The sequence below is a fragment of the Rhipicephalus microplus genome, chromosome 2 (assembly GCF_043290135.1).
Source record: "Rhipicephalus microplus isolate Deutch F79 chromosome 2, USDA_Rmic, whole genome shotgun sequence".
Taxonomy (NCBI): Eukaryota; Metazoa; Arthropoda; class Arachnida; order Ixodida; family Ixodidae; genus Rhipicephalus; species Rhipicephalus microplus.
The window spans coordinates 277,905,712-277,919,580 of NC_134701.1; the positions used below are offsets into that span (position 1 = coordinate 277,905,712).

The following is a 13,869-nucleotide window of genomic DNA, read 5'->3' on the forward strand; positions in this document are numbered from 1 at the left end:
CATCCAGGGCTTGAACTAAGCAGAGTCACTTGTCTCACAGGGCTAATCCCGAGGCTATAACAGTGAATAACACTGCTTTGCGCCACAAGCTTGGCTAAGCAACAGGCACTGTCACAACCAACATCTACAACATTAAAACCAGCATAGATGAAACAAAATTGCACAGATGTCAGGAGTGAGCCCAGCCTTCCAGGTGTGCTCAAGTCCAACTTACCTAATAGTTCCTATACATTGTATGTATGTTCTTGTGGTGGATGTCGAAGTATTTTTTGCCAGCTCTTCTAACAGCGTATCCATCAATTTGTTGAAAAGGCCTTGACTGCAGCTCATCACTAGATAACCTAAGCAAAACAAAGGCAAAATTGCAAATTTGAGTTCCATCAACACTGCTGTTAACAACACAACTATAAACTCTCACACGCAGTGAAGACAGCTATACAGAACAACATAAAAGAAAAAACGCTGTGCACTCATTGTGCCCACAAGTTTGTCAAAGACAGGCCTTGATAGCACATTTACAATTCTTTTTTGAAAATGGACTACTTACTTCTTTTTGGCATACACAACTTAGCACAATGGCCTCTCCTCCTTCACCATGTTCTCACACACACCCTTTACTCCACTTTTTTTAGAGGATTGTGGGAGAGGGAACAAGCAAACAGGTACAAGTGCTAAGGTAGGCAGTTATAGCCTTGAATACAAAATTGCTTGTCGAAATGTTGGTTTAGAAGCCTATGCTCAAGAATATTCAATCTCTTCAAGCTACCTTCTTCCCACAGAACTTCTGCTTCTTTTTCTTTATTTACATTACTATCATACCCATATCTTCATTCCTCAAGCTAATAGAGATCTGCATGCGTGTGTATGTGGTTGTAAGTTCTCAAGTGCCTGTACCTTGTTCGCAAAGTGCACACAACTGTGGCGAATGTCCCAATCTCCACAGAGGCCCTACCTATGGCAGTAATGGAGCGCTTTCGGACGGCCAGCCTCGGCGAGGCCAGTTGGGGCAACAAAGCTTCTTGGATGGCCGGTTGGCTGGGTAGCAGCATAGCACCAAAACGACTTAGCAGGTCCCCCAGAATGTCCAGGGCCTCCAGCTGCACAGCCACGTCTTCCTGGCGGCCAATGGCTCGTCCGAGCCTCCCAGTCATTTTTTTACATACCGATGCCACCAGGGTGCCCCCGCTGCAGGCCGGTAGCTCTCCGATTACCGTCTTTAGGCCTGCACACAGTGACGAAAAAAAGGGGCAGTTTGAAGTATATTCAACATAACGTTAGGTGGTGCTTTCTCCCCGTTCTGTGTTCAACACCACAAATCGCACACTAAAAGGGGTACAGACACCAATGTATGAGGATAATATTACTTTTCCTTACAAATATCCTGAATAGAGCGATGGAGTCTCAGTCAGTGTGAAGCTGAGTGCATGCCATAGGTTAGTGAACTCTCCTCTCTCATTAGTCGACTCATGCATACATGGATCAAGCTGTGAGTCTGACTCCTAAGTGCAAGATGTATTTTTTGAGAGTGTCTGAGTGAGTCCAACTTTCTTTTTATTTTGCCAACCTATGGTCCCATCTATACAGCATACCTGTCAACCTGGCAGCAAAGAAATTCGTAAAACCCCCGAACGAGGGCGGGTACCGATTTTTTTATTTTTGTAGCTGTGATGGATTTGGCTTTAGCGACAAGCATAATCGTGTTTTGCTGCCATAATCCAAATCAACACGCTGAATTATTTCCTCCCATTTTTGGCACCAAAAGAACAAAAACAGCGCAAAAAAGAAGAGGGGAGGGGGAGTCCAAACGCAAGCGCAAACATCGGCGTTGTGGTCTCATAATGACTTGGAGTGGTTGAACAGACGAACGCAAGCGCAAACATCGGCATTGTGGTCTCATAATGACTTGGAGTGGTTGAACACACGAGGGTGGGGTTTCCCACTAAGGTGAGAGTCTCAAATGGGAAGCACAAATGCTCTCAAAATTTTGCTTCATCAAAACAACTACCAAATACATCGATTTCCGTCCAAACGACTCACGTATATCTTCACACGTGAACAGACGGGACTACGCATCTGGCTGCCACACAAGCGCAAGTCAAAGCTTTGGCTTTGCTCGCTACTAAATTTTTTGGACAGGAACGCCGAAACGCTTCTAGCCTTATTTACGTCTTTACTGTCTTTAATCTACCGCTGCGTCAGCCACGAGCCCTCGAAGCTCATAGATCGCTGTCACAACGCCACGATCGCGGTTTTGTGTGCGGCGACCGCCGCACACAAAAATTTTGTTTTCAATCCACGTGCCTGTAGCCGATCATAAGAGTTTTTCTCGGAGGCATAGCTATTTCGCAAGCCAGGCGTGCTACTGGTCGGCATGTTTATTATCGTTTTATGCTATTTATGATTGCATCTGCCGCGGTTTTGTTCACAGAGTTTGCTGAAAGCAGCACTGCGTTGACTGGTCGAGCGTTGGCTGCGCACACACTTTCGGAGTTCTGACAGTAGTGTCATCGCCATACATGATCGCGTCGAACAACCGCGGTTTCGTCCACAGCCGTTGGGACAACGACAACCACACGCACTGTAGAGGACAGTGCGTACGCTGGTTGCACGCCGTACTTCCGAAGCTTACAGCCCGCTGCTCTCGATTGGTCTTTGTTCGAAGGTTTCGGTACTGAAGTTCCAAGTTAGAACATTAGAATTTTGGCCCAGTGGGCACATGGGTTTGGCCGAGGAATTTCACGAATTCGTATCTGTCACGGTTTCACAGCATTGAACTTCTACTGTGCGTTTAGAAGATTGATTTGATTGATATGTGGGGTTTAATGTCCCAAAACCACCATTTGATTATGAGAGACGCCGTAGTGGAGGGCTCCGGAAATTTTGACCACCTGGGATTCTTTAACGTGCACCCAAATCTGAGTACACGGGCCTACAACATTTCCGCCTCCATCGGAAATGCAGCCGCCGCAGCCGGGATCCGAACCGCGTTTAGAAGAACGCCTCTCAAATTCATTATAATAAAATGTGGTGGGCTCACAAAAAGCCTGGAACGAACCGACCTACATTTTTGTCAATGCAACCAGATCTCGCACACAAATTTTGATTTTAGAGATATTTTCATGGCAACCGTACAAACGCGAAAAACAGTCGAACTCCGGGAGTCTCCCGGACAAGCGGGAGACTTGGCAGGTATGTGATGATGATAACACCAATACATACTGTTCTATTCTGGTGGTGGAATACAGCACAATGCCGTTTTTGTGGCCTCTGCGACTAGCTATGGCAATGCACCGTAGCCAATCACAGAGGCCCCGCTCTATTTTATTTTTTTATCGGAAATGAAATATTCTACGTAAAACTTCAAGCTAGATTCGTAAAATCGTGAGCGCGGTCGAAATTCGTGCATTTTACGGGAAAATCGGAAGAGTTGGCAGGTATGATATACAGTTAATTCTGAATATAGAATAAAAAAAAACTAATTCACTGAAAAATTTGTTATGAAGAAGATTTTGCTAGATGCATGTTTGGTACGAAAATTCAAATAATAAATGCATAAATTAAACACAAAGAGAGCTGAAGACAGAGCTAACCGAAAACACTCATTTGGCGGTAAAAAAAACTGCGTTATTATTGCAATAGCAATTATATGGACACTCTAGGCGGCTTTTGCCGTCGCCGCCATGTTACATAACAAGCCCGGATTGTTAACATGACCTAGCACACTGTGACATTTACAAGAGCGCGCAAGTGCTGCTGAAGCAGAGATTAAATGAGCCGGCCCATCTCTATCGTCTGAAGGGCTCATGCGATACTATCCACCCACGTGTTATAACTTCTGTAGAGTTTCGATCAACCCCCAAGCCGACATCCCCTTGGTAGTGACAACTTAGCTGTCCGCATTGGAAAAAAAAAGAAAAAAAGCTAAATGTCGTCGGGGCCACACCATGCGGGCACAATGAAACCATGCACGCACGCACGGCGTCAAAAACGACGGAGGAAAACTATTCAGTAAAGCACCCTCCATATTTAGCGTGGCCCCACATGTGACCCTAAGTAAAGGCGTGGCACTGCCAATACAGTAGTAGCTTTTTTTTTTTGCTTGGAGGGAAGGAAAGGGCACATCCACACATGCGCATGCGGCGGCAAGAACGGCGGCAACGCAGGCCCGTGGGGAGCAGGCCCGCCTGCCCGCCTCAGGCACACCTACGTGCGCGCAATCACAAGCGCTTGCTCTCGTGTGGGAAATGCCGGGACAACCGCGGCAGATGCATGCTCGTGCCAAAACAACAAAATCTGGGACAAAATTCCTGATTGTACGTGGCGAAAATTTGTTTTATCAGGGATGTCTCCCGCTGGTACTTTATTACATAGAGGTCGCAAATACATGTGCTTCTATAGAGGGTAACGGCGTGGAATAGAAAAAAGAACTGTTATATCAAGAAATTCATCGTATGGAAGTTCGTTATAGCAGGTTTAACTGTACTCATTTTTAGCATTATTATCACACTTGCCTGGACTCGCATTTACTCGCACGTATTCTATAGCAGGGTCATTCATACACCATTTCAATGGCTAATTTTGCGCAACATACACAAAGACAAAAAACAAACACCATGGGTGCAAAAAATAGCCATGAATCAGTACTAACTCTACCAACTTTCAGTACTCCCCATTTCAACATTTATAGATCAGAGGCGTGAATCGAGTAGGGGGGTGTTTTGATCTCCCTATCACAAACTCTGCTAGTGAAGTTCTTGATAAATATATCTTAAGTTATCTCTTCAAAAAAAAATGGGAGGGAAGGGGGGGGGGGGGCTTACCAGTTTTTGAAAACTCAAAACTCTTATTGGGAGGTACCATATCTAGTGGCCCCACGAAGACGCAGATAATGTGATATATCGGTATTAAGCAGCATTGACACCATGTTTGAAAAATTAATTCAATGTTGACAGACAGTAACACTCGACTTGTTGTAATATCCTTTTTTATTGTGCAGGTTAGTGGGGTCATGACAAATATAGTCACTTTCCTGAATAACATGCGATACATACTATTTGAATTATAGCCATAATTATTTGACCAGCACACTATAGGCATTGAATTCATTTCAAACCTAGAATTTACTACTCACACACGCCAATGCACCACTATGGCTAGTTATAGTGAAGTCAGGTACCAGAACATTAAAAAAAAAAAAAAAGCCACTTGTGCATCACTAAAAACATTCAAAATGGACGCTTATGCGTCACCAATGGTGCACCAGAGTGGAGCACCGGTGGAAACACAGTATCTAGCGTGAGCTTATGACGAGATGCACATGCCACATGTTGAAGTCAGGGTGCAGTAGGAACCGAAACTAGCTTTTAAATACATGCTGCAATTACTTTCTCAGGGTTCGTGCATGCTTATCAGTACATTTGCTAGGCTTTCCAGCACTTGGCTTTTGATTTGATGCCAAGGAGCGACTAGCAAAAATGTTCATGTGAATACCCCTTTAACATGATCAACAAAGTAGGTCATGGCATGTCCCAAAGAAATTCAATGTGACATCAGTAAAAAAGCACTTACCCATGCTAGAGATATCGCGCAGCTGCTCCTTTTCAGACATCATGTTGTTGCACAGGCTGTCAACTATGGTCTCGACTTGGTAGTCCTTCACCTTGTTCACCAGTGGACCTAGGCTGAATTAGAATAAGCATCTCAATCAAGAACAGACCAAGAAATGAGCTTGTAATGGGTGCTGTGTTCTAGGCAGTGGTAAACAGCTTTAAGAAATACAGTTAGCAACTTTTTTTCATCGCAAAAAATTCTACTTTTAGCACCTTACCATTTCACAGCGAGGTTTTGTACTTCTCCATTCTTGTCTTCTAAGAGCTTCAGCAGCATCTTCACTACCTAAGAAGGAAAACATAATTTCAAGCAGTTATTGACAGTTCATACAACAATCGTGTTCTACGTACTATGTGAAACACGCTATGCCAGTGGCCATAATCGCTGTCGATAGTATCACCATTAGCACAGACTCATGTGCTAGCAATGTTCAGCTTATATACAATATCATTATTATTACTTGTAAGAAGTCCTGTCTCGCAAGCCACAACCCTCTGTAATGACTTTGGCTTTCATTAATCCCATAAACAACAAATAAGGGATGCCAGATTTTTACATGTCATGTACCTTTGCACCGTAACAGCACTTGATTATGTTCAATTAACATATCAGGTTGTAAACTGATATGTTATCTGTAAACTAGCACAAAAAAATTCTGCTTTTCTCGTAAGAACATACTGCAGAAGAAGTACCACATGCAGCTAAGGCCAGTAAATGTGTGCGGCTGAACTTAAAGCAAATGGTGCCATGCACAACCCCCTTACCTTCCTTTCACTGTCGTCGTCAAGTTTGATAGAGTCTTTCTGCAGTTCTTGCATCAAATCATTTGTGGCCATGAAGCGGTAGTCCTTGTCAGAGGACGTCATCTGTCATCAAAACAGAATATTTAGCAGTTTGTACAAAATATGCAGTAACAAGTCAAGAGCAGTAGGGCTTTTCTTTGTCAAATGATTCCCCCCCCCCCCCCCCCCAGCCAATGGTGTAGCTTCAGCAACATGACGTCGCAGCCAACCGCTTTGTGCCTTCAGGCCGTGCTTGGACTCTAGCTTGTATAAGTGCGACCATGCCATGAATGAAGTAGTTGCTCTAGAAGCCTTCACTTCAAGTACAGAAAAAATTAAGTTGAATATTTTGTCATTTTCCTGTTTACCTAGAGTAGTGAATTGTTGCTTAATTACCAATGATAAATTTCTGCTCTTTTAGGCTTTCCCCTCAACCACTTTATTCAGGTTTTTCGCATTGCCAGCTCTCTCTTCGGCCATACAGCTTCAACAGGTGACATCAGAATGTTCTTTATCACCCTCGAATGAAGACTGCAGTTCATTACCACCCACACCACACCAAGGTACGTTATATTAAAACGCCGATCTACGGCGCAAATATGCAGTGGGCACATCAGCAGCTGTTAGCAGGGAGCGCTTAGCACTCACGCAGCAGACAAAACAGCGTGGCTATCATCGTTACAAAATACTGCACACAGTACATGAACAAACTTTCATGTAGCTGAAATTGCAACACTAAAAACTAGCACTAACGCTTGCTTGCGAGCTGACTGACGACCCGATTGTTGCGAACAGCAAAGACAACCACTTTTGTCGAGATCTGTAGGCGCGGAAAAGCATGCTTTTAAATGCGAAGCATTCTACATAAATACCTAGCTCTCTATCTAGCCACATACATCTCGGTGCTCTTGTCATAGCCTTTTCAACTTGGGGTAGACAATCAGTATGAGAGGGTAGGAAATTTTGACAAAGGAGTCTGGCTGGTTATGACATGAATACTGTGAAAATCCCATCTTGTACGCCCATCAAGCCTATTGCTTCGGACAAATGTAACCCATACGTCTATACCACAGGCCGCAGTACGCAGATATGAGCCCCAAGTCATTGATAATTTATATATAACCAGGAATGGTGAGAACAAGCATTCATAATTTAAACACAAGAGCATTAAGAAAAGCTGGTATTGACAACTTTGGCCCGACAAATGGAAAAAATAAATATCGTGGTCTCGGCAGGAATCGAACCTGACCATTCTGCATTTTGTTTTTTCCCATTTAGTTCTGTATCTGGGCTACACATTGTGCTTCTAATTTTTTTCGTCCATGTACTTGCCATTGTTTTTGTCAACACTATGTTTATGAACCTCCTCAAATTGCCAAATGGTGATTGCAGTAACTTTAAATAAATAAATGGCAGCCGCTACAACAGAGCCACACCAGGTCTCGAAACTGCTTTGAAAAAAGACTTTATACAGGCATAATGGGTAGTTGTCAATCGTGTTTGCAGTGCTGGTTACGTAATTTCATAAACATTACATATGTACTCCTATGATAAAGACGGTTGTATACGTGATAAAGTCGGTTGTATACTTAGGCGCCATCCACTGAAGTTGGTCTACGTCGCACTATCCAGGGCTACCATTCTCGCAAGCATGAGCGCTCCACATCAGCTTGCCACTTCTCATGTTGATAATATCCATTTTGCTGTTGGCATCATTATGCAACTGAAACAACTCCTTATACGATTCATATATGACTGTTAAACATATGTTTGTATATAGAACATTTGTACAATACTCGTGGACTGAAACAGGACAATTTAGAATAGACACTGTACATACAGTGTCTAGCCAGTCAATTCAGGCCATATCGGCATAGTATTGACTCCTAACGATATCATCAAAGGCAACATTATCTTTACAGAACAGATCCGTCGTAACATGCCTTTTATCTCAAGCAATTACGCATTCCAGTGGTTATAGTAAAATATTTGATGTCACGTTTGAATCCATGTCATGTGCTATAGTATGTACATATATTTAATGTTATTTTGTAAATGTGTCCCTCAAAAAAAAATTACACCCAAGTCACCTTCTGTCCGCACACTTCACACATAACATCAATCCTCATTGTACGTGGGATCTGGCAAATTTTTTTATTCCTCTTGTCATTGCCACGCAAAGGCAGTCGGCAGTGACATCACAATGACACAGCAATGCCATTGGCAGGAAGAGGGTCCTATGACAGCTAAAAGCCGCACTGTGCTATTGACTTGTAACCAAGTATAGTACCCGCACTCCAAAGAAACATCATGCAGAATGATGTGCGTTCCATCTAGTTTGAATAGAGGTGCAAATTTCAGAGTAACAAAGAACTTCATCACGATAATTTCTACATAATTCAGGAAAGAACTTGCAGAGACATGCCATAGTAGGAAATGAACATTGTCACTATTTTTCCATGTTGACTTTCTTTATGACCAGTCATGCACCCTTCCCTGTCTAGTCACTTTTTTTTTTTTTCATACAGACAGCTTGAATATATTTTTTTTCTAAACAGCATTTCTTTGTTAATGATCTATCACCATGACATTTGGATATCACCAATATCATTTGGATATCATTTGGATATGACATTTGGATCTATCACCATGACATAATTTACAATAATTACCTATCCCGCAGCACTATTTCATGGTTAACAAAGTAGTCTTCTGTTGAAATTTCAAAGGTCTTACGAGTATTCGAATTGTCACTAAATTAGCAATGTTTGATACACATAAACGAATAGTAACCAAGAAGAACCCAATATGCACAAACATGCAAATGCACACATCTAGGCCAATTCTGGGGCTAGACGCTTAGAATGTAACTAGTTCACACTTTCTAAGGCACTGAAGTGCAGAAAGCTGAAGTGCTTTTATTGCTGCTCTTACAGCCTATGCCCAGGTATGATCTATCCTTAAGGTGTCAAAGTCTGCTATCTACTTCTACGGATCAAATTGATTCCATAAGGCCGTTTCACATGACACAAAAAGTTGCAATTTTCAGTCTGTGAATTCGCTGGCAGCGAAAAAAAAAACAAGGCAGTTCGCTCCCACCGCTGCAGTCTGCAGCGAGCTACCAACATGTTAGAAATTTTCGCTCTGAATCGCAGCGACGAGAGAGATTTTTGTTCGGGACCTGTCGAAATAGTGTCGGGCCGGCCAAGCTGCCGAAATTGCGTCGACGTATTTGTTTGAATAATGGCCACTGTTGCGCATTTTAAAGTGTAGTTAGGTTGGAAAGTATTCTTAAATGATGAAACACAAGTGCTCTTCGTTACCGTTCATAGAAACTTAATAATATCATGATGCACAGATTGTTACATTATATTTGAAAATTTCTATTGTGTGCCACAACGAACGGTGGCAAGAAACGATGCTCGCCGCTCCAGTCTCAGAGTGAAAATCGTAAACCGTTCGTGGTCCATGTGAAACGAAAGCCCCATCAGCGGCGGTTGAGAACAGAGCGATTGGAGCGAACCATAGAGTTTCCTAAAGTTAACTAAAGAAGACTGTGTCGCTGCGATTATTCAGCGGCCATGGGAATGATGGGTAGTACACACATTTGCCTAGTCTTCGTTCCTGCAGGTGGAGAATCGTATTTGCGGCTGTGTTTATCGCTGTTTCAGTTTTGTTTTGAAAGAAGGATTCAATTCTTTTTAGCTTTATGACCCGATTTGGAAAGGCAAGTCTAAAAGAACAATAAGGAGGTGAAACGCAACCACTGAACATTTGCTGCTTTTTGTTTCGTGAGAAAACAACTCCAAGCCACACGAACAGACATGGAACCAAAAGGAGGCCAGAAGTACGAAGATTAGACTAATATGTATACTACCCATCATTCCCATGCTCGCTGAAGCACCGTGTGCTGCAGCTCCCAGACACTAGCGCTAGAGTTCCCTCTAGTGTATATTTAGGAAACTCTATGGAGCGAACGGAACGATTTTTTTCGCTGCAATCGCGGCATGTGAGACAGCCTTTTGGGGTCCCATAAAACCTTCTACTGCTGCTACAATTACGGTGTTCACTTTGTTGCTCGGACAAATTCAAGCAGCGCAAAATGCAAACGCTTTCAATGTTAGAGCTGCTTAGGTTTCAGAAACTATGCAACTTGTTTACTTGTTCTCAACCTCAAAAACCACCCGTGCAGATCCCGACCTTTCAATGCGAAGATTTGAAACAATCGTTTCAGATATGCATCCTACTACTACTCTTCGTCGTTTCTTAGTTTTTGGCGTCGCAGCAACAGCACTTCGACGCCTAACATTTAAAACAGGCACACGCACATGAACAGAGCTGTAATATGCAGGTAAATGGACGCTGCGCTAAGTGAGCACGTTTCTCGCATACGAACCACAGAACGCGCAATGATTATCATCCAAACTTTTATTGCAGTGCCTGACGTGCACCAAGTCACTCAGCAGCGCATCACTGCTTATCGAAAGATGACAAGTGAATAAAAACCAGAGGGCGTGACAAAGAGAATAAGCTGTTTACAAACACGCGCTGCTACCGGCATCGAGCACACCACCCGGCAGGTTCACTATTCATTGCTGCGCACGCAACACCATAGAGTGCTAACTGCCTGCCAGTAACTATTCAGTCATCTACAATGAACAACTAATTAGGCAATCTGTGTTCGAATATTAACGAATTAAGCTCATAGTAGCCTTCGAAGCACCGATTAGGCTTAAACGCTACGTCACAGTTTTGAAACCATCGACTGCGCAAAACCTGAGCGAGTGGTGCGAACTTACTTTTTCTAGTAGATTGGCGATGTGGTACGAGACGCCCGCCATCGTTTCCAAGTTATTTGGCCGAAGATAAGAGAATATCCGCCGGCGTGAACGCCAGAACTCGGCTGGTTCGTAGCAGGGGCAAAGCGCTCCGCTGCCTTCGAACGTTCCCGAGAACGTCACAGATGAGCAGAGGAGTGAGTTTCTGTGGCCGCTGGATGAAAAAAGCGCACGGTACGGCCTGCCACAAACACCTACCTGCCGCGGCTTTCTATGGGAGAGCGCGTGTCAGCCGTAGGGTCAGTTGCGGCCGCTGCAGCGCGACGGGGCGGGGACGGGCAAACGAGTGGCGGCGGCACCCTCGCGGCCGCAGCCAATAAGCTGGTGTTTGTCACAACAGTGACCCGCTCAGTTGTTCTAATCAGTGTGTTTTTTTAAATCTCATTTATCACAGCGATGGCATATCGCATACTTAGTAGACTACGAGGCACTATTTAGTTAAAAAGCCAATTGATTTTTTCTGTGCGTGCCGAGCACCCCCCCCCCCCCTTTTTTTTTAGAACCAGCTTCTTGCTCTGAGGCTGACAAAACAATCCACAATTCATGTAGCTGAATGATATGGCACTGAATGCGTGACAACGTCATTGTTCTATTTATGAAGATGTCTTAAACATATTTTGATTATTGTGACGTTTATTCAGCACTTTCGCGTTTTCTCAGCCGAAATGCTTGACAATTAATTTTTGGACACTTTACAATAGGCGTTCATAGTTTTTATATTGTGAAAGCGTATCAAAGAAACATAATTTCAATATTTTTTATGTCAACTGGTACACAGTTATATATATATATATATATATATATATATATATATATATATATATATATATATATATATATATATATATATATATATATATATATGTATATGTATATATATATATATATACGGCCGGGCGGGGGGTCAATTGACAACCACGTTTTTATTATGTTTACACATCGCAAATCCCCTGCTGCTCTAGGGCAGTCGAGTGCACGTGACGTGTCTTCATTTGAGCGAGTACTGGTGCCTATTTGTCGACGATACGTAGTAGAACAAATGAACAGTAATGGATGACAGAACCGCATGACGGAGACTGCCGGAAGACAAGCGCGTTGGAGTGCTATCGGGATTCGCCAGTGCCCGTGGAGAGGCTAACATGAAAAGACCGAACGGATGGTTTTGTTGTCGATAGACACAGAAGCCAACAGTTGGGCGCACAAGCTGGAGCAATTGTCAAGTCGTTTGATTATGCAAAAGTTTAAAAAGTAAAAAAAAAATGCCAGGATTAGCCCTAAATTAAGAATAAATTAAATAATTTCACACACCTTGTTCCGATTATGTGTTCACTGTTGAATTAGTTACATTATCATAAGAACGCCGGCATGGAAAGAGACGGAAACATTCAAAAGCACAGGAACGCAAGCAGTTGTGTTCACATTTTGCAGCATTTCATCGCTATTTTCGTCTCACAGTTTTCATATTATTCACTTCATAACTGCTTGCTCAATTGCCAGCATTTAAATTACAGTCACTGAAATTTCGAAGAGGCTCGAGTCCAATGTTATGAGATCGCCCACATGGTAAGTATATTTCGTGGCTGTTGCATCTGATACTGCATTGTACGAATACTAAGACGTGTTTGGAGGAAGTGAAAAGCCTATCTTAGTTTGTGTTAAAGGAATAGTGGCAACTGCAGTAGCTGAGGTTAATTATTCTAAATGAAGTTATCAAATTTGAAGCAACCTTTTCTGAAGCGACATACTCACAGGTACTATAATTAATTTAATGCATTAGAAAAGTGTAGCTCTTCCAGATATATTAGTTGTGATCTTGTAGGATCCGAGTAAAATGCGCTCACGATTCTTACTTTCGCAAAAACTGATTGGTGGGCAATGTTCTATCTCGGGTAAGAGAATAGCAATAATTTGCAAGGGCTGCAGGTATCTGAAAGCCAGGTCGGTAAGTACCTGGTGCGCACACGCCAGACGGATATTAAAAGAAGATTTCGCGGGTCACACGAAGATACACGCGCTCAATCGTAACTACCGCAAGCGCGCCGCGCATGCGATTCTATCGGCGCTGGCGAAAACTCTCCCCCCCCCCCCCCTTATAATACCGCCCCCCTCCCCTGGTGGCGCCGCAGCGGTGGTTCGCGAAGTTGACCTGTCACGCCGGTTTTGGAGCACGCGGCGGGCCGTACCCGTGCGCTCTTTCACCCAGCGGCTGTGGGAGTGACATGTGGGCCGAATGGCCCGGGGGTGGTAAGGAGCGCCACCACACCAACCACACACTGACGCCGGAAACCGCAAGTGAAGTCGCGTAGCCTCTGAGAGTAATACCACAGAACACCCGTATGTAATACAGCGCAGTGATGCATGTAATCTGAGACGAGCCAAAGTAAAAAAATAATAATAAGTAGCTTCTTTTGTGTGTGTGTACACTGCATGGTGCAGTGTCCACCTTTGGCCAGTTTTTCCTTCCTCCATGTTTGACCATCTTCAACTGCACATTATGACGAACGAATGACAGCGCTTGCCATCGTGCTGTCACGCTAACAGCTACATAAGTGATAGTATACATTACAAAGACGCCTAAAGAACGTGTGTGCTGCATGAAATATATCAGTTTTCTGACGACCAGCATCATAGTGTCCTCA

At 43.4% G+C, this 13,869-nt stretch overlaps 1 protein-coding gene across 1 annotated transcript in view; it reads right to left on the reverse strand.

Annotated features, from left to right (window-relative positions):
- Cand1 (Cullin-associated and neddylation-dissociated 1) overlaps positions 1-11,398 on the reverse strand; it is a 70,895-nt gene extending 59,497 nt beyond the window's left edge. Inside the window, exons 1-6 of the mRNA XM_037430356.2 lie at positions 11,192-11,398; positions 6,375-6,476; positions 5,828-5,895; positions 5,569-5,681; positions 953-1,222; positions 215-341 (exon numbers count right to left, since the gene is read on the reverse strand). Coding sequence (XP_037286253.1) covers positions 215-341; positions 953-1,222; positions 5,569-5,681; positions 5,828-5,895; positions 6,375-6,476; positions 11,192-11,233 — 722 coding nt within the window. The 5' untranslated portion in view covers positions 11,234-11,398. The remainder of the gene's footprint in view (positions 1-214; positions 342-952; positions 1,223-5,568; positions 5,682-5,827; positions 5,896-6,374; positions 6,477-11,191) is intronic.
- Positions 11,399-13,869: the final 2,471 nt, after the last annotated feature.